Source organism: Rhinolophus sinicus, chromosome 15, assembly GCF_057876585.1.
Source record: "Rhinolophus sinicus isolate RSI-liver-muscle chromosome 15, RSI-T2T, whole genome shotgun sequence".
In the NCBI taxonomy this organism is placed as follows: Eukaryota; Metazoa; Chordata; class Mammalia; order Chiroptera; family Rhinolophidae; genus Rhinolophus; species Rhinolophus sinicus.
Genome location: NC_142515.1, coordinates 97,182,426 through 97,203,371, shown reverse-complemented (window position 1 = coordinate 97,203,371; position 20,946 = coordinate 97,182,426). Strand labels below are relative to the sequence as shown.

At 35.8% G+C, this 20,946-nt stretch overlaps 1 protein-coding gene across 4 annotated transcripts in view; it reads left to right on the top strand.

Annotated features, from left to right (window-relative positions):
* Positions 1-5,007: 5,007 nt before the first annotated feature.
* The window catches only part of SPOCK3 (SPARC (osteonectin), cwcv and kazal like domains proteoglycan 3), a 335,285-nt gene continuing 319,346 nt past the window's right edge, over positions 5,008-20,946 (top strand). The window contains exons 1-2 of one of the 4 annotated variants that reach the window (XM_074338292.2): positions 5,008-5,538; positions 5,825-6,013. In XM_074338292.2, the coding sequence (XP_074194393.1) occupies positions 5,825-6,013 (189 nt within the window). In that variant the 5' untranslated portion in view covers positions 5,008-5,538. Of the gene's footprint in view, positions 5,539-5,824; positions 6,014-20,946 lie in introns of those variants that run through there. The other 3 variants (XM_074338291.2, XM_019731467.3, XM_074338293.2) reach the window with 3 other exon arrangements.

Here is a 20,946-nt window from a genome sequence, read left to right as displayed (position 1 = left end):
ACAGCTCTGATGGCCATTCCAGAAAGAGTTCCAAAATTGTTTTGAAGGGTGGACTAGGTACTGGCATCGGTGCATAGCTTCTCAAGGGAAGTACTTCAAAGGTGACCGTAGTGATATCCAGACATGAGTTATGTAGCACATTTTCTAGGATTAGTTACCCAACTTAATTGTCCAACCACTTATATTTACATTAATCCACTATAACTAAGTAAACAAACAATTAAAAATTCATAAAGATAAAAATAAAAACGTTCTTTGTAGCCCTGGATTGAGAAACTCCACCTATAGCCATTTGAGAACATAATATTCTCTAGGCGAAATAACATTCTGAGTTAAAGAATAATCCCACTCTACACACATTCTTATGCAAATATTATTACTATATATTAATAAATCTGTAGGTCACATAGTAAAAATAAATATGTATTAATCACAAGGATATTTTTAAGTCTTTTGACCTTCAGATTTTTAAATGTAATAACCTTAGTATTAGAATGTACATTTCTGTGTATGTGTTTAGAGTATATTGTTTAAATATTTTTACACATTTTGTATTATCCATTTTTGTGTTAGTACCTTGTACTTCTCAATAGAATCTGTTTTCACAATTAATATTCATTAAAATTAATAAATAACTTTAAAATATAGTTAAGTAATACATCTCAATATAAAGTAAAAACAATTTTTAATTGCCTTATTGGCCACTTTCCCGTATCATCTACTTAGTAATCAATTAAATTAATCAGATTCACTCTGGTTTAAAAGTTGAAAAATGCCTTTTTAAGAATCACAGTACTGTAATGGAACTGACTGATATGCTTCTCATATTTATTAAAACTTTTAAATTCTGTTTATCTACTGAATGTTTTAGATTAAGTTAAATCACAAGAGGGTTGTTTATCAAATCAGGTATCTAATAGCTTCTAAGTTTGCTTGAGTTGATTTCTAAAAACAAACAGAAAACAATAACAAAAAGACCTGTTATACTGTTCTAGCAACTCCATTCTAGTTTTTTTTTTGTTTGTTTTAGATGCCCCTAATGTATATCTTAGTAATTACTGCTACCTTTTTAAAAATTAATACAGATGATATAAGACTTACATAGATTAAATAAAGAAAATCCAAAATGAGGACATAAAATGCTCCTTCTTGACGTGTTTTGATGATGATGCTGGCAGGTCTTTAATTTACTGCTGAACTTTTAATATCCAGGAGCTTTTTTGTTTTTGTTTTGTTTCTTTTTAAAATGCTGAATTCAAGCTTATAGATATATTTGGCACATGGCACCACTCTAGATGGTTGATTTTTATAGATCAGGTATTGTTTCCCTCACTTTATAATAAAATAGTTCAGATATGGCCAAATTGTGCCTTTAGGATAACTGGTCTATCATTAAACCACAGCTTCTGGTGACTTTAGACACTCTGGGAAGCCCTTAATGCCCATCTCTCCTTAACTCCTACCAGCTGGCTGTAATGGAAAGACAAACAACATTTGCCTGATTGGCAAACAAGCTTTTTGCATAAGGAGAGGGAGGCAGTTGTGGTTAATTCCCTTCTCAGTCAGCCAGGTGAGTTGTTTGCTGGGTTCCAGTCTTGATTCCATTGAAACTGGGGTTCCTAGTCTAATGGACAAGGTCATTTGAGACAGATCTAAAGTGCTCAGCATGCAAGTGGAGTGATTTCTGCCATCGTTTAGTAAGCTTCCTGATGTAACCATTCCCTCTTTCCCTGACTTTACTTAGAAATGAGTCCTAGCTCTTACTGAAATTGATATAAATAAATGCACAACACGTGGGGAGGAAGATATGGGTGTAGTGGAATGGAAAAACATAAATAGGAGATGATCTAAACAGAGACGTTTCTATATAAAGAGGAAAAGCCTGGAAGCAGTGTAGCATGATTGTTCTGGAGAACTTCATAGACTTTCAAAATCCTTCCTTTGTAGTTACTTACTATGGGACCCTGGACAAGCTGTGAAGAATAAAGTACACTATGCATATAAGTGGCTCGCACACGGAAGATATGCAGTAAGTTAGACCTTTCCTACATATCCTCATGATAGTTAGGAAAAACAAGAGAGTAAAGTATTTTTACAGTGGTTGAGAATGAAAATAACCTGTGAAAGACAACTGTGTGTGTGTATGTGTGTGTGTGTTTAAATAAAGAGTTCCATGAAGGTCTTCATAGATCCCAATTTCAAAGATAGTTAGAAATGGACCCCTTGTCACTATATACTTAGTACTTATCTTTCTAGAATTGTGGCACATTTTAAAATGAGGATAAGAAAACCTAGGAAAGAAATTGGTTTAATATATAAAATACTCCTAGTAAAATATCTTGAACATATTCAGTAATAGACGTTTGTTGATTAACTCAAGGTTTAGTACAGGAAGAATTAAAAGGATAAAAACACAAATATAAAACGTAAAATATATCTGAGTGGCCCTATATTGGCTTTTCAAATGTATATAAACTATTATTGGGCATGAAGTGACAGAAGTGACAGGAAAGGGGCTGGACATCTAAAGATCTGTGTCTTCTGGTGAGATCTGAAACACAAAATCAAGTTCTGGCGCTGCCACTTAACTTTTCTGGCACCAGCATCTTACTCTGCCCATCCTAAACACCCCACTCTAATATCTACTTTTTTAACTTTTCCAGTTCCCTACACTGGTTCCCAACAAAACTGGGAAGCACAGTCAGTGAATTATTCCCCTCTGTACCCACCCACCTTGACACGCAAAGTTACTAACTACCTCTCTCATATCTTACCTTCCACTTAACACTCTTCCAGTCTTCTTCCCAGCTGGGTTTTGCTCTCAGCAAGCTTTCAATTAATCCCCATTGAAGTGTTAACTGATAACCAAGGTGTTAACTGAAGTGTGAATTCTCTCAGGATTATTTAAATTTTAAAAGCTGGCTCTTTGAAGAGCCAGAGGTTGAGTTAATATAGAGAAACTGAGAGGAGACTTTCCCGTGATTAATAACATCACACCATCACATTTAGTTGACTTTTACTTGAATTAGTAACATGCCCAGAAGCTTAGCCTTGGCAATGGCTAAGAGGCTTTGGAGAATAGCAGAGGTTTAATTGCCAGATGAGCTGCACCTTGCCAGACCAGCACAAATACATTGGAGATAGACTCAGAGCATTTCAAACTTGCAATTTGTTGCTCTATTATCAGATGTGGAGTTTGATACCCTATTAGAGGCTTTTCTTCCAGACAAGTATAACTGTCATTGTGTGTTCTTCAACAAACTTTTACATCTTGCAGTAGTCCATGAAAGCTGCATTTTGGGAACTTGCCAGTGAAAGCTAAATGTGAAGAGTTTGAAGAGTTTGATGAACGTGTCAGGGTCATCAGTGATATATATATATATATATATATATATATATATATATATATATATATATATACACACACACACACACACACACTTCAGAGTAAATGGGTATATAAAAATAAATATATATGCTTCCGTAAATATAAAGGTGATCATGTTAGCCTTAGGTGGCAATTACAATGCTAAAATACATAATGGAGTATTAGTGCATCATACCTCATCACATATTTTGTGGCAAACAACATACATCTTTTTTAAAGGTAGCTTACAAAGGTTAAAAAGTCATTTTTGGGTTACTGACTTCTGCTGTCGTCAGTTTCATCTAAGACACAATTCCTGTGCTTTGCCCATGGGATTTAAATTTGAAAAAAAAATGAGTTTTTTAAACATGTTAAAATAGTCTTATTGAATTGAAAGGAAAGTATTTTTTCAAATTTTGAAGTAAAGAGGTGAGGACAGGATGTAGGGGGATTAAGGATCTGAGAGCAGGAAGAGGCCACAGTGGAGGATGGATCTCCTAGTGATTATCCATTATATCCTAAACAAGAATTAGAATATGCTAAAATATATGGCAAGTCCAGTTGTGATTAGGCCAAAGTAAATATCTATGGAGCATTAGCATACATCAGTATTCTTAAAGTTATCTGACATTTACATCAACCAGGGCTCCTATGAATTGTAATTGTAGATTCTGTTTTTTCCCCTCATTACTTATTCACCAGAGTGGGAATAAGGGAAATTGAGGAAAATACCTTTTTCTGAGAAAAAAAAAATGCATTTTTTTCTTTCATGTATTCTACATATTACACATTCATTTTAAAATACTGCATTTAAAAATTAGAACTCAATATTAATCATTCTGTTTGATTCCTATTTTAATATAGTTTGAAAAACATTACACAAGTGTTTTATGGGATTGAAACGGAAAATACGACAAGGTACTGCTGCTGTTCAAACAGCTCCTGAAGTTTGGAAGATACATTAAATTTTCAAAGGTCATAGAACTGAGAGACGTATTTTGGGCTGAAATAATCTCTAATAATTTAAATAAATACATGATGTTATTGCAGTCTTTTAGTTCCAATAGATCTTTAGAGTTACATATAATAATCACCTAAATTCCCTAAGTCTGTGGGAGAGATTCACTTCATCAGATTTTCTTTATAGGGGGTTGGTTACTGATTTCCTTCCTATTTATTTAAAATATTATGTGAAGTCATAGAGAGCAAAGTGTTTTTTCATAAATGGAGGTTTGGAGGGCAAAATTAGTGTTTGGCCTTCAAAACTCTCTTCCCATTTTGCAGTAGGGAGACATAGGTTGGTTTTTTTTCTAGATTTTGACTCAGGTTCTAGAACGTAAAATACAGTTGCTGAGTTTTTATTAAAGGAACATATCTACCGTGTGCGGAACATGTAGGTGTGTGGAAGATGTCGGTGTCCCCAAATGCCCTACCTGGTAATTACTTTTTTTTTTTTTTAAGAAAGTAATTCTACCCTTTAATATAATAGTTTGCACTCTGTAATAACTCAGCAGTTCACCGAAACACACTTTAACATTTCTGAAATTGAACACATCTCCCTAAGACCCTATAGATGGCTTTGCCTTAGGGCGGAGCTTAGTCCAAGAGGTTTACTGGAGAGAAAGTCCAGGGGATTCTTGGTGATGCATAAAGTTTTCCTTAGACAGATCTCACTTCCCAGGTCTGACTGACCAGCTTCGTAAATGCAGAGCCGAGGCACCTACGAGAGGTACCGTAGGCGTTGTGTTGAATAAATCCGGGAGCAGAGAGAATGATCGCGTTGTCTCACGAATATGAGGACCTCTTCTCGAGAGGAGAGGTTAGAAAGCTGATAAAGATTCCTAGGCGAGGAGCAACCGCATGCCCTGCCTCCAGCCGAGCGGCGCATCGGTAGTCAACTGCGGCTCGGATCCAGAGAAAGGAAGGTGGGATAGGAGGAGGTGGAAGGGAGGGAAAAAAGGGGCTGGGGGAGGGAAGGGGTGAACCAACCGGAGTAAGCGGGAGAGCAGCGCGCGGGGGGGGGCGGAGATGCGGAGAGCGCGTCCGGCGCAGGGAGCTGACTGGACCGCTCGAGACGGCGGCGCGTGCGGCGGCTCCTGAAAGCAGCGAGTTGGCGGAGCCAGGCTGCATTTCTAGCAGGAGCTGCGAGCACGGTGCGGGCTCATAACAAGGTGATGTGCCAGGAAGCATTTTTTTTCCCCGCTCGGGCTGCTCTCGCTGGGGCTTCCTTCCTTATCCCCACCTCTCCTCCCCCGGGTCTGCGGGTCTACGTGTGAGTGTGAGTGCCTGGGTTTAGGGGTAAAGCCTAAGGGGAAGGGGGGGCACCCTGTCCCTGCTTGTCCCCTCCTCCCTCTACCTCCGTGGTCGCTGAAGCACGTTTTCCAGGGTCTCCCCGGTCAGCGTACCCCTTGTTTGACACAGTCCTCCCTATCCCCCCGGTTGTGTCTCCTTTCCCAGATGCTCAAGGTGCCAGCCGTATTGTGTGTGTGTGCAGCCGCTTGGTGCAGTCAGGCTCTCGCAGCTGCCGCGGCGGTGGCTGCGGCCGGGGGGCGGTCGGACGGCGGTAATTTTCTGGATGATAAACAATGGCTCACCACAATCTCTCAGTATGACAAGGAAGTCGGACAGTGGAACAAATTCCGAGACGTAAGTGCTGCGCATTCCCAACCCCGGGCACAGGAGCGCGGGGCTCCTGAGCCGGGGCCGCGGCGGCAGCTGGTGGGTGGGCAGTGGGCTCGGTTTTCCGAGCAGAGGGTTTGAGGAGACGCGGGGCGCACGGCGGCTGAAGTTGGCGGTTCCGGTGCCCCCTCCCGGTTGGTGCAAGGGGAATAAGGGCTTATTGGCCCGCAGCATAGGAGTTCAGGGCTCACCAGGTTCCCACTCTTCTTCCCACCATCCCACTGTCCCACTGTCCCCCGCCTCCCGGCCCCTAAAGATTTGCAAAGTGCTGGCTCTCCCCTCTTAACTTTTGAATGGTATTTCTGGCACTAGTAAACACAGCAGATAGGCTTTCGCGATGTACTGCTACGAGAGTAACTAAGATCGATCCCGTTACTAATGGTCCATTAAGGAATTGGAGGGAGGAGGTAGGAAGATGTAAGATTTCTAAATGCCCGCTCTCCATGGGTGGGAGGATGTTTGGCAGCATCAGTCGGCAGAAGTTGAACTGCTCCTGATTACATAAAATTGCTGGTCAGATTTGTGCTTCGGCATTGACTTTAGTACAGAACATATTTACAGTGTATTCGATTGCGTTTTATTCCAAAATGAATCCCTGCCGTAAAATTTGCGGAGTGTGAGGGGTGGGGGGTGGGGTAGGGTGGAACGGACGTCCGCAGGTGCTAACTATGAAAGGGTTAAGCTGTAGACTCCCGTGGGGGACTTTCCTAAAGGGTTATTTAGACCGAGCCAGGTTTTAAGAGTGGACGCTTTTTTGCCTTCGAGCCAGGTACCGTGATATGCAAGTCATTTTCCCCCCACCTGATATGAATGAAGCAGCGTTAAGAGCTGCCCCGGGCGTCAAGAGCGCGCGGTACCCCTCAACGCATCCAACCTGGTTGTCCTGGGGAGGAGGTTGATTACCGCCCCCATCCCACCCTTTAGACCCATGAGGCCTGAAAGGAAGCGAGAGTGATTCACAGACACATTGCCAACCCTTACTGTGACATTTAAGAGAATTTCTCGTGGGGTCCATCTGCAGTACACTGCGTGCAGACGAGTTAACTTCTTTCATCAGTTCACACTGTCACGATTTGGGGAAATGAATGGGAGTTTAGATTAATTTTCATCCTGACTCCTCTAGCCCTTCTCCCAACACCCCTTACATGAAATTACAGACAAGCCAAATCTAACACGTAGCTGATCTGGCACAGGGGTAACTAAACGAACGCTAATTTTTACTTTAAAATTAGGTGAAGCTCATTGGCACTAGGCATGGGCACACGGATGAAAACTGATGATAATGATAATACTTAATGGAAGGCTTCGCTTACGTACATGCTTTATGAGCAGGTTTAAACATTTTATGGTTAAATGACTGTTCGTATATTTAAAAGTGAACCCCTTAACATTCTTTCTGTTGTTGTTCTCAGTTTTAGTTATTATTGAATACAATCAAAAAGGCAAGCAAGAGACTGAGATATTTCTGAACCTAGGGAAGAATTTATGTGTATCATACCCTCATTGAGGAAAAAAGCTATTGAACATTTTGTCAGTATTTAAACAGTGCTTCTCATTAGGACATTCCATTTCTTAATGGCTGCTTTAAAATATTTTTAAAATGAATTTTAGGCTTCTCTAAATTATATTTTAAATCTGAAATAGCTTAGTACTCTGTGACTTGATTAAAATGTCTTTTGAATTATGAAGAGAAACCAGTCTATACTTGGAAAGTTTGTAAATGTGTTTGATTTAAACTAGTTGGGCAAGCTGAGTTGCCTGAAAGAATTAATATTCTAGGATCCTTTCAGCCAACTTCTATAATTACAGAGTATTTATTGCTATAATATTTTCAGTTATTATGTGATCTCTGGGGAACAATCCATCCAAATTATATGTTAAATGTAAGTAACGGATTTACTGAAATATGTTTAGGAAATGTCTGTTTTCATGCTCATGCAATACATGAAACTATAATAATGATTTATTTGAAAACTTTATGTGAAGTTTTAGCATTACTATTTTAGTGAGACAATTACATTTGTATAAGAAGGACTTCTGGAGGGCATAGGGAAGATAAGTGTTACCTTTTCCCCCCTTTAACTACCTGTTGCTTATTATTCACATGATAAAATGTATGCTGACAGTGTGACTGCTCAACTCAGGATAGTATGTCATCCTTTCTTAGACCATCCACCCCACTGCTAATTTACGTAGTTTTCATTCCCCTTTTTGGGAATCAGCTTAATAATATTCCTATGTATTTTTCAGAATGTTGTTGTTGTTATTGTTTTTTTTTTTTTTAGTTCATTTTTAGCTGGAAACCCATGGTTATGAGGCATTGCCTGAAATAAATCTGTGCTGCATGAATTTACCTTGAAATGTTCTGCATGCATCATTGATATCTTAAGTAATGGATTTGTATACTCAGTTTATATATAGGCAAAGAAACAAGGAAACCTGAACCTATTCTTTTAGAAACAATTTAACAGACAAATTTCTATTTAGTGCTTGGTCCCATAAAAATACACTTAATTTCATTTGGGAAAAAAAATAAACTTTGGGTGCTTCAGCATAATTAATACCAGAATCAATTCTTACCTTTCTTCGTGTGACTTTCACACAATCAACATTATTTTACAACTAACGCTTTGATGAAAGTCTGAATGATATCTTCTTTTCAATTATGTTTGAAAACTATTTTGATAATATCTGATAATTCAATTCATCGTCATATTTAATTGAATGATTTTAAAAATAAATGTACTCTATTATATTCAATATATCATATGTATATATAATATGATACATATATATGTGTGTGTGTGTATATATATATACACACATATATATAAATAAAACTTTATATATAAAACTTTAGCAATAAGGAGCATGGATAGGAAGTGTTATACCAGAGTAGATGAACATAAGAAGCACTGTCCTGATGACTCATTTTTCAATTTACTCAATATAAATAATAAACAGACAAATAATAAAACCAAAGGCCAGCTTATAATGAGTATGTATTAGCATAGAAGAAACTTCCAAACAATTTTGAGTACTTTATACTAGCAATGCTCTTTGAATAAAGTTTTGTTACTCGTTAGAGTGTACAAAATGTCATTATATAGACATAGAGAACTTTTATCCTTTAGAAAATCATCTGTATATTTGGTTATTAGTATAAAAATTCCTGTAGAGATTTTAATCCGTATGTTTTTGGAAAAACAAAAATTTAATGTAAAGATATAGACAGGTCAATACATTTACAAATAAGTATAGTAGCTAGAATCAGTATGCTATATCTGGGGTTAATTATGTGTTTTTAAAATAAAGCAAAGGAACAAAAAAACCTGGGGCTCATTTTGAACATTGTTTTAAGAAATGGTTACCATTTGTATTGTAAAACCCACAATCAACTTCAGTTACATTTATCCCTTAAGTGATTTTTAATACCCTTTAGATACATTGCAAGCAATCGTAAAGCTTTGCAATTTAAATTTAAAAATTGAACCTTAATGTAAGTTAAAGGACATGTAAAACGTGAAAGTGTAAAATATAGGTTGAAGTGCCTCAGAGGCATTCAAATTATAAATTGACATTTTAAAAATGCCTGGTTTGGATATATGGAATAGTAAGTAAACTTTTCTTAGCGTCTTTATTTCCCTTTTTCATCTGAGTTGAGATTCTAGAGTGCACAAATTATTTAAAATATAATGGCTGATGGAAAGGGATATTTCCTGTCACTTAGTAGCTGCAGAGGAATAAAACCGCTGAGAATCTATCAACTTTTACTGCTATTAGTAAGTAAATAAAACAATTGGTTTCTATGCCTACTCGAAGTAATGCTTTAAAAGGCATTAATAGTCAAACAATGAGAATCATTAAAGAATGCTCTCAGTATTTTCCTTGGATTTATGATGCACCCTGGATGTGCTTCCTGAATAGCAGGCATACTCTTAGCGTTGAAGGCTCCTCCTTTGTAGTACCTTTTTTTCATAATTAAATTTTTTACTGAGATATAATTGACAAGTAAAATTGTGTGTATTTAAGGTTTACAATGTGATGATTTCATATATATGTTACATATATGAGGGGTGCCAAAACAATGCACACATTTTAAGAGATGTTATCTGGGTGTTACTTTTCAAAGTTGAATTAGGGTGGCGGTGTGTAGTATGACGTTTGCTCAAAAGATGGTGTTGATCAAATGAATGCTAGCATCATTCATTGTATTACCATTTTAATACAGTTTTTTCCTTTCTTAAAATATGTACACTTTTTTTGGCACTCTTTGTATAAGTGATTCTTTGTGGTACATTAATAATAGGCAAGAAAGTTTTACTAGTTCACTTTTTAACAATATGTACTAAACACAAAATTAAATAATTATTAACACTTCAGAGACGTGTGACAAATTAAACCACTATTCTGTGTGTTCAGGAATACTTTCTCAATAATAGATAACCAATTCTGATGAAAAACACATTTTTAGTGTTTCTCATTGTGAAACAGTCTTTTTTACTGTGGTCACCATTACCTACATTTTATAGTAGTTGAGAACACAGGCTCTCCATGGGCATTCTTCACAGTTAATTTCTTAATTCACATAGGGTTTATCTCTCTGAATGTTGATGTTTTGATGACTGGGGGCCACACTGTGTTTAAAAATTCCTAAAAACCTTTGTATACAGGTCTTTTGGCTGCCTACTAAGTAACAAATATGTGTACATATTTGCAAATCAGAGCTTGTAGAGACTATAACATGCAATGTTTTTGATATTAAACTATTATTCATTTTTTTTTAACTTTTATTTTTTTAACTTATTTTTTAAGTGTGTTTTTCCAGGACCCATCCATTCCAAGTCAAGTAGTTGGTTCAACCTAGTTGTGGAGGGCGCAGCTCACAGTGGCCCATGCGGGCATCAAACTGGCAACATTGTTGTTAAGAGCACCACGCTCTAACCAACTGAGCTAGCCGGCCACCCCTATTCATATTTTTTTAATCGTTCAGGGATGTCATCAAGAAAGAGGCAGTGGACTACCTGAGAGAAGCAGGTCTTTGAAGGTTCTGGGGCCAGTGAGTTAGTTTAACAGCAAAGACCTAGCCCCATGCAGCATCCTAAGCCCTGTCCTTGTCTCGGGATCCTAGTTAAGCAATGGTTGTGGTACAACCTCCACATCCCTATTTCTTAACCCCAGCCACCTACCGCCATCACCGCTACCATACTCACCAGTCAGGCTTTAAGATTGGTTTTGTCAAGTCAGATGTCACATGAAGAAGGCAAGTCAGAGAATACCCACTGATCTCTAGTTTCTAGAAAGAGAATTCTAAGGTAGAGCTGGTATTATCTCATCAGACCCCAATAAGAAGTGTGAATTGAGTACAAAATTTAGTCACTTTGCCGTAGGTTCATTCTAACAAAAATTAGAGAGATGTACGTGACACATTGAAGTCACCAGCTCTCCTACGTTTTAGTGAATTATTAGAAAGTGTAACTGAGTGGATAGAGAAATAAATTTTTGCTTGTGTGTATGCTATATATGTTTATAAGATGTCTTGGTAGCTCTTTGCATAAATGTACATGTATATATACTTTATGTGTGTATATGTGTGTCTTCAAATAGGTAACAGATGAAATAATTAGAAAACCAAGGTGATTATGTTATTGTGTTAATGATTTTTTATACACTAATTAGAAAGCAGGCACTCCTACTAAAATGCTGTTATGACATGTGTTAGCTTTTTTTTTCCTGGTGAATTTTTTGCATCTCAGAAATTCAGAACACACACACACACACACACACACACACACACACACACACACACACAGAAAAATGATGAAGTACAAAAAAAAAATTCAGAACACAGTCTCATTTGCTGTTGTATGTGGTCACTGTGTGCCTTCCTAGTTCTTATGGGAAGTCAGCTTGTTTGAGATTATACGACTATGCCTAAACTTTTTAGCTAGATATACAAAAGGAACATCAGATACTGCTATTAATGCATTTATTTTCCTTCTCTTACAATAAGACTGTTTTTAGATCTCATGATTCTGACTTAGAGTAACATTTTAGGTTCCTATACAACTTTAGTTTTCATGATCTGGGCCAGAATTAATTTTATGTGTGTATTTTTAAAGGCTGATCTGTGAATCATCTATACATACCATCCGGCTCCTGTAATAAGCTGCTGGAGTAGTCACATGCATTTTTCCCATTTATGAAATTTCTTTCATCTTTTCTACTTTCTACCTCTCCTAGTTTACAGATTTGGTTACCGTATTAGACTTGGAACTCTCTACAGCGTAGATTGTAGTCGTCTGCCATCAAAATCTGACTGTTCACCGAGCATGACCACAAGGATGGGGTCAGTGTTAGCCTTAGAAAAATATTTAATAAATGAAGGAATATTGTATTAAATGTACATTGCCAATTGAACAGTTTTAAGGAAAGGCTTTTAGAACCCTTTTGCTTTTCATTGACCATTTCTATTTCTGACCACCTTCAGTGCAGTTTTGTAATTTGAATGAAATTTTAATTTTCATAAAATAGAAGGTTTCAAGTACTAAACTGACTTAGTCTGTAAGTTCCAAAATGCACCAAAATGGATAGACTATGCCAAAACTGTCATGTTCCATTTTAGAGTGGTAATTGTAGACGGTAATTTTGTTCATTGCTCTCTGCCTGTACATCCAATTCTTTTCCTATAGTTTCTCTTGGGCCACTTAATTTTGTTGCTCTAAACTTTGATTTTTTTTTTCCTGCTTACTAAGTAATATCAAAGACCAATAACTTCCCCATCTTCTTCAACTACTGCACTGCAATGAAAGTTTATATGGCTAAATCCAGATGCCATAGGCAGTCCAGATTTCTTTCTTTTGCTTCTGCCTCGCTTACAATTGCCAATGTATTATTTAGGAATAGGTTAAGTTCCTACAATTAGGATCCCCAGAATCTGTGTGCCTGAATTAAGAGATCATTTTACTTCCCAACCAGGTAACCATTCGGAAGTGGGCTGTCCAGGCCTAGACTTTCAGAGTTATTCTCTCAGGGTTCTCTATAAATCGCCATTTCCTATCCGGCAGGGAGTATTTAAGAAAAAGTCTGGGAGACGCAGCTTATCCTACCAGTGACGGGAAAGTTGTCACACATGACTTCTCTGTGTATCCCTAAGTGACATGGCTAGTGACATGGCTATAGCTAGCTACAAGGGAGGCTGGAAAATGTCATCTCTAATAGGAAAGGATTAACACTAAAAGAAACAAGGCGATTCTGGTACTAGGAGGGAAATATTAGTAACTGCTGTGTCTGTTTCAATATCTAAATATCTCTTGGAAATATTCTCAGTGCTTAATAGGAATTTTTATCATTTCCTGTTAATTGTTTGCCTTGCATTCAGTCTCTTCTCCCTAATTTCCTATCATTCCTCTATCCTCTATTCAGGATAGAACTGGTATCCAAGGTTGTGGGTGTAGGAGCTGGAGGGCAAGAAATAGCGTGTTCCTGTCTGAGAGGAAATATTGCAGGTCAGAACCAAAGAAACGCATCCACATAGGGCATTAGGGAGAGCGTGTGTCTGATGATGATGAGTCCGATTTTCTAGTGAAATTGTTTAGCATTACCTTTTGTAGCTATCTTTGGTCATAGGTCTAGAATGCTCTGTGTGAGGTAGATAATGGTGAGCAGTGGGAAGGAATTAGAATTTACTTGTCATTCCCCATCGTTGAAGGACAAAATACTCTGTATTGCCAAGGTTGTGTTTCCTCTGATACAGGAAAAAGAGAAGTATCGTTAATGTAAAGTAGCTTTCCCTTGAATAATTCTAGAAATGATGCCATTGCTGGATTCATGCTGCTCTTAATCCTGGAAGCAAAGAAAACAATATTTTCACCATTAGTAGAGCAGATCCTCAAATAATGTCATTTCATTCAACATCATTGTTGTTATAACATTGATGAGAAAAAAAAAAAAAATCAATTCTTGACCGGGAGCTGCATTTTGTGTGGAGTTCACATGTTCTCTTATGTCTGCCTGGGTTTTCTCGGGGGACTCTGGTTTCCTCCCACATCCTAAAGGTGTGCACATTAGGTGATTGACTCGTCTGAATCATCCCTGTCTGAGTGAGTGTGGGTTTGTGTGAGTGTACCCTGTGATGGAAGGGCATCTGTCCAGAGTGGGGTCCTGCCTTGTGCCCTAAGCTACAGGGAGAGGCTCTGGCCACCTACAACCCTGAACTGGAATTAGCGGGTTGGAAAATAATGATCTTACTTGCTTTTATTCATCTTTCTTAAATGTATGCATAGCTAACTTTTATTTCAGTGCTAATACCGTGTTTCCCCAAAAAGAAGACTGGGTCTTCTATGACTTTTTGCTCCAAAAGATGCATTAGGGCTTATGTTTAGGGGATGTCATCCTGAAAAATCATGCCAGAGCTTATTTTCTGGTTAGGTCTTATTTTCGGGGTAACACAGTATTAGAAGTGTTTGGGTCTTTATTTAGAAGTTTGGTGATGTTTTTGTGACCAGAAATATGTTGCAGGAACTTAACTCTTGTTTATATCCATTAGTCTATGGTAAAATTGGTTTATATGTTCACATGTCATTTTGCTTAAAGTCACAGTTTCTAAGAACCTATGGCTGGGATTCAGTGAGGACTTACTGTATATCTGGGATAGTTGACTAGATAGAAACTGCACCAGGTCAGATGTGCCATAGAGGCTTTATGCTTTCAGTGTTCTTTCTTGACATCAGAGATGGCTGACAGCTAGGATGGCTGAGCTCTTTGCCTGGATCATAAGCAGAGATGGTGAAGTGCTTTATTTGACCATCAGTTTTTTTTTTCGTTTTTTTTTTTTTTTTTTTTTTAATCCTTTACTCCTGCCTTCTTCATACCTGCAAAATGAAAACTTTGATATTATTTATCCTTTTTCATATTCACAGCACAATTGTTTTACAGTGAATATGAAAATATAGATATTCACAGTATCTATATTCACAGCACGATTATTTTACAAGTGATGATTATATACTTTTTGCTTAATATTTTATTCACACTTAGAATATCTTATAATTAAATTTATAATAGCAGTACTATGGTACATATACATATACATATATATATATATATACACACACACACAAGGTAGAAAGGTAGGTAAAAAAGTCTTTATAAAACCATGTCATTGCAAGCATGTATTTCGCCCAAAGGATTGATGCTTTTCCCAATATCCTTCCACAGGAAGTCACCTGGCTTTCCATATTCTACTCAGAAGCTGCCTCCTTTATCAAAGAAATAATGGCCTCAGCCAGAAATGTCTCCCACTCCTGAACATGGATAGCAGATTTTTCTATTCAGAATCTAGGGAAAATGGCCTAATATAAATTTTTAGTTCTTCCTTCAGAAATAGCACCATGATATTTTATTAGTCATTTAATGATTTCAAAAGTAATCACAGTTAATAAAAAAAAATAATCTTTAGAATTTGAGTGAGATAGATTCCTTTTTTATATGTAGTTCTATGCTTTGGATATTTTCAATCAGTATTATCACTCTTAAAATAGGGATAATTAAAGGAAATTCAGTATTCTCTTTTCATGACTGTTTCATTAAAAACGATGTTATTGACTTTTAAAATTATTTAACTATGGAAAAGAAAGATTTAACTACTTTTCTCTGGCAGCAATCTGTAATTTTATTATTTTGTTTTATTTTATAATTTGATAGTTTGGTTTAGTAATGATATAAATTAGAAAAGTAACTTAAACTTAGTATATATTTTTATTCTTCCTACACAGAAATGCAAATAGGCAATTTTTTTCGCTCTTAGCCTTCTTTTATGCTCTTCATATTAATTTAGGAATTAACTATATGCTGATGTGCCTATTTACAGATGATTCTTTTAGTGTTTTGTCAATAAAATTGTGCGATATCTTTGTTTTTTAACACACAAGGTAAAATGAACCTTTTAAACTTTGCTAGATTATTTTTTATAATGGAGATCCTCTATTTCATTCTCTGAAAACTCTAACCTGTGCTAATTACATTGAAATTAGAAAAAAAACTCTACTTATATAATATATACATATATAACATATATGTATATATCAATCAAAATATGGAATATAATATAAATTGAAAAAATAGTGGTAGAAATACTATAGGCTCAAATTTATAAAAGTAAATGCAACTTTATTGGGCACTTTATTGTAAATAATTTGATTAATTAAATTAATAGTTGTTACTCTAATCAAATGACTTTTAAAATAAGTAAAATGGATAAATTTTATATTTCATATGAATAGGATACTCTTAAAGTTGGACTCATTATAGTTAGATTGGGTGATAATGGAAAAAATTCTCTTCAGACTATCAAATGAGTCAAATATTAAATATAAAATAAATTATAAAATGTATAATATTAAGTAATGATAGTTTTTCTTTGTCTAGATATTGATAATAATATCAGCACTTTTATAGAGCTTATTACTTGCCAGGTGTAGTATAAGTTGTATGTATAAGTTACGTATTAATTAGTAACATCCCTGCAAGGAAGTTACAATTGATATCCCATTATGTAGGTGAGGAAACTGAGGTCCAAGGTCACACAGCTAGTAAGTACTGGCATTTTGATCCACAGTCTTGTCTGTACACTGCTGTATAATGCTTCTTGGTTTATAAACACTGTTTGGGGGTGTTGATTGTATGTCAGGCACTTGTGCTATATTATCCCACTTAGTATAGCCTTTTAAAAATATTTTTAATTGTAATAAAAACAACATAACATTTGTCATATTATCCATTTTTAAGTGTATAGTTCAGTTGTGTTACAAATGACCATGTTGTATAATCACTCTCCAGAACTTTTTCATCTTGCAACTGAAACTCTGTACTCATTAAACAACTCCCTCCCCCTCCGTGCCCCTGGCAACCACCATTTTACTTTCTGTTTCTATTAATTTGACTACTTTAGCTAGCTCATATAAGACAGTATTTGACTTTTTGTGACTGGCTTATTTTCACTTAGCATATGCCCTCCAGGTTCATCCATGTTGTTGCAAATGACAAGATGTCCTTTCTTTTAAAGGTGGAATAATATTCCATTGTGTGTATATACCATATTTATTTATCCATTCATCTATTGATGGGTTGTTGGATTGCTTCCACCTCTTGGTTATTATAAAAAAGGCTGCTATGAACATAGGTGTGCAAATATCTCTTCAAGATCTGCTTTCAATTATTTAGATTTTCAATTTACTCTGAATTGGTAATGCTGAATTCATATAATTTTATTTTACATTTTTTAGGAACCTCCACACTGTTTATCAAGTGGCTGCACCATTTCACATTCCCACCGGTAGTGCACAAGGGTTCCAATTTCTTCACATCCTTGCCAACTCTTGTTATTTTCCATTTTTTATACAGTAGCCATGCTAATAGGCTTGAGGTAATATCTCAGTTTTTGGTTTGTGTTTCCCTAACGATTAGTGATGTTGAGCATCTTTTCATAAGCTTGTTGGCCATTTGTTTATCATCTCTGGAGAAATGTCTGTTCATGTCTTTGCCCCTTTTTTAATTGAGGTGGTTTTCTTTTTTAAATATAATCTTTTAGCAACCTAAAAGGTACACATTATTAATCTGCTTTTACAAATGGGGAAACTTCAATGAACTTACTTAACCTGCTCAAAATTAGTAAGATTTGAATCTGTTCTCCTAGCTCTAAAGATCATGTTTATTTATTTATTTCCTTATTAACAGTTGGCCACTTTTTAAATGACTCATTATAAACAACTTACTGGTTTTCTGTCTTTTGAAATGTTATGTTTGGTCCTTTTAAATGGTCATAATAACTGTATTTTCTTTTCTGCTATACAATCAATTGATAAAGACTTTGAATTTTTATGACAATTAATTGAAAGAATGTCTCATACAAAGTTAAAATGATCTTACCATAATTAGATCATTTCATCTTGAAGCTGCAATAGAAGACTTTTCAACCTGTCCTTTATTAATCTTAAAGAAACAGTGAATAAAAAGCCAGTAGTCGCATAGCATATTATTGTTCAAAGAATGATTATCCCTATCGGTGTACTACATATGACAATTGCATATTACTGGCCTTTTTATTATTGAATTTTTTTTTGATGTCACATTGCAATTTTGAATATCGTAGGTGGACAGGAGTAGCTGTTAAAATGAATACTAATATTTTCTAACAATAGCTGTTGTTCATCTTATAAGTAAAACTACAAGATCTTTGGAGACTGCTAGGCATCATTGTGCTTAACTTCTACCCACTACAGTTGTGAATTTATCATCAAAGTAGATCAAAGGGCAAAATAAAAAAGAATTCTTTCTTACAATTTAAGATTTCACAAATTATTAGCGTATATAATCAACACCTACAAATGTAATAAAAGTGTAATCAGTGTTGAATGGGTTGTGAAACAGCCTACCAATTTCTATCCATAGTAAATCACTTGTTTTCCTGTTTTCTTTGTTGAATATCAAAGATTGATGAAATGCATTTGACTTTTTAAAAAGAAATCTCATATATAAGATAGGTGAGAATATACCTAGCTTTTAAAATAATTTTGTTATCTACTTATATTTTGGACAATTCTCCATGTAGAATCTCATTGAAGTTATTAAACATGAGCTATTTCATTGAACATGGATTCTGTTTTTAGAGTTTTGTAGCAAAAGAACAAAATTCATTAGCTGCCACATTGAAGAAAGTATGAATTAAAATTCAATGATTTCTATATTTTGTACTTAAAAGTTAAGTAATACTGAATTTATTTGATGCTAAATTTTATATAAGTATTTATATGAAATAAGTGGTCATATGAAATATTCTCTGATAAAAATTTAAAGTAAATTTATATGGTCAATTTTGGAATATGTCACATATTCCAGATAATTCTGTGGGTTTTTTATTCTTAGCATAAGGAAAAGCCCATTATTTAATAGGAATGAAAGAAGGAGAGGGACCAAAAATACAACAACTTAATCGAGTTGTGTCTCCAAATATATAAACCATTACAGGGCATTATCTTCCTCATTATGGTAAAATGCTTACTAGGTATAGCTCCTAAATATAGAATTTGGTATTTCCTTAATCACAGCTTACTTTTTTCTATCACCAGCCTACTTGTGACTTTCAAAATATTTACATAGGGTACTTTAGGCAGGATACTCTGAAATATGAGCTTGCTAATTGCCTTGGCACATGCTATTAGCATCTGCTGAAGAATCAGTTTTAGAATATCAGGAGAATATTTATAGGCCTTTCACGGCATACAGTGTAGTAAGAAAGCATAGGCAAGCGCCTAGTCTTTCAGTAAGACTGTCTAACGTGCCCTTGGCAACAGCTGATATTCTCCCCAAATGTCCCTGAGGCAGTTGGATTCATCTCAAATGAACATTCCTTGAGGCAAAACTTTTCTAGAACATTGTATCAATAAGCATTAGCCTAGAATTACCTGAGACATTTTTCTGTGACATGGAATATAATTTTTTGGAGTTGAGATGTTATACATTTTATAGTTTTAAAGAACTGTTATGCTACTGAAAATAAACTTTGTGAATTAAAGGCATACTCCACACTGGTAACTGAGGAAGTCTCTTTAGGAAGCTGGGAAATTTAAAAGTAATCCTAGGCAAAGTGATATTTTTATGTAGATCAACACATTTAGCACGTTATTCCCAGAATTTCTTGTTGATTAAATATGCCAACTTTGCAGGCCGATGTATTGTCATTTGACATCAGTTAGAATAGAAGTTTTATGTTAGTTTTTACTTTTCCACATGTTTTCCTAAACAGATTTTCAAAAACATGGTAAAATTGCCAGTGGGGAATAACATGTTTAATTCAGATGGTAAATTCATAGTAGAGATAGGAGAAGACATCCCACATCATTTCTGAAGAATAGAAGTCTTTGAAAGAAAGTTTATTTTGAATGTATGCCATGCTGAATCTCACTGAGAACCACAGCAGTTTATAGGTCAGTAAATGAGATCTGGAAATCTAATTTCAGAACGGCTTTGTTTGCTCTGAGTGGCTGAAAACCACCTGGCCTTTGCGGCCAAAAGTCTTCTGTTTATTTTCAGAATGAGTGCCTCTTGTGTACATGTGCTGTTTGCTCAGGAGTGGGGATTTGGGAGAGGAGTAGAGGAAGCTTGCCATCAGTCTCAAAGGTCTCAAAGGTGACAAATGTTATCTCTGGTGTTAGCCTAACACGTGGTTGCTACCACTGGTACTGTGATCAGAAGTGAAACATCAAACATCGGCTAAGGCCGAGATGAGGTCTGTAGGGACCAGGGACAGTTATTTTGCTGTTCACACACAGTCGTTTTTAGTTAAAAGCAATTCACTGACTTCTGATTGGTCTGTGTCCATGTTCCTGAATAGCTTTCAAGTTTTCTTACTTCATAGCCTGATATCTTGGACTCCAAAAGAAGTTCCTTGTAAACAGATACCCTTATAAGGAGTAGGCAGTTTTAGTTGTAGGTAGTCTTAGGTGTAATTACAACACGTTTATACTTAATTCTCCTTGAATGAGTAGTTTAATTTTCACATTTCGTTGCTGGACTAGACTGGGATGTTTTTTATTTGTTTCCATAGTGGAACAAACCCATCTTTATTGTGGTTGGTGGGTTTAACTTTTAATTTTACTTGAATGAGCCTATACATTTAAATAACTTTCCCCTAGATGGAATGATAAAAATTCCACGATTTAAATTTTGTGGAGATATAGCAATATTGATATCACGTATAACTATTCGATTGTGAAACGTTTAAGATTGATTTTTGAAATGGACATAAATTATATATTCATCACTAAGTTTCTTAAGTAAATATTGGCTAAATCACATAGAAAGCAAATTAAGCTGTGTAAAGAACATATGATGATAGAATT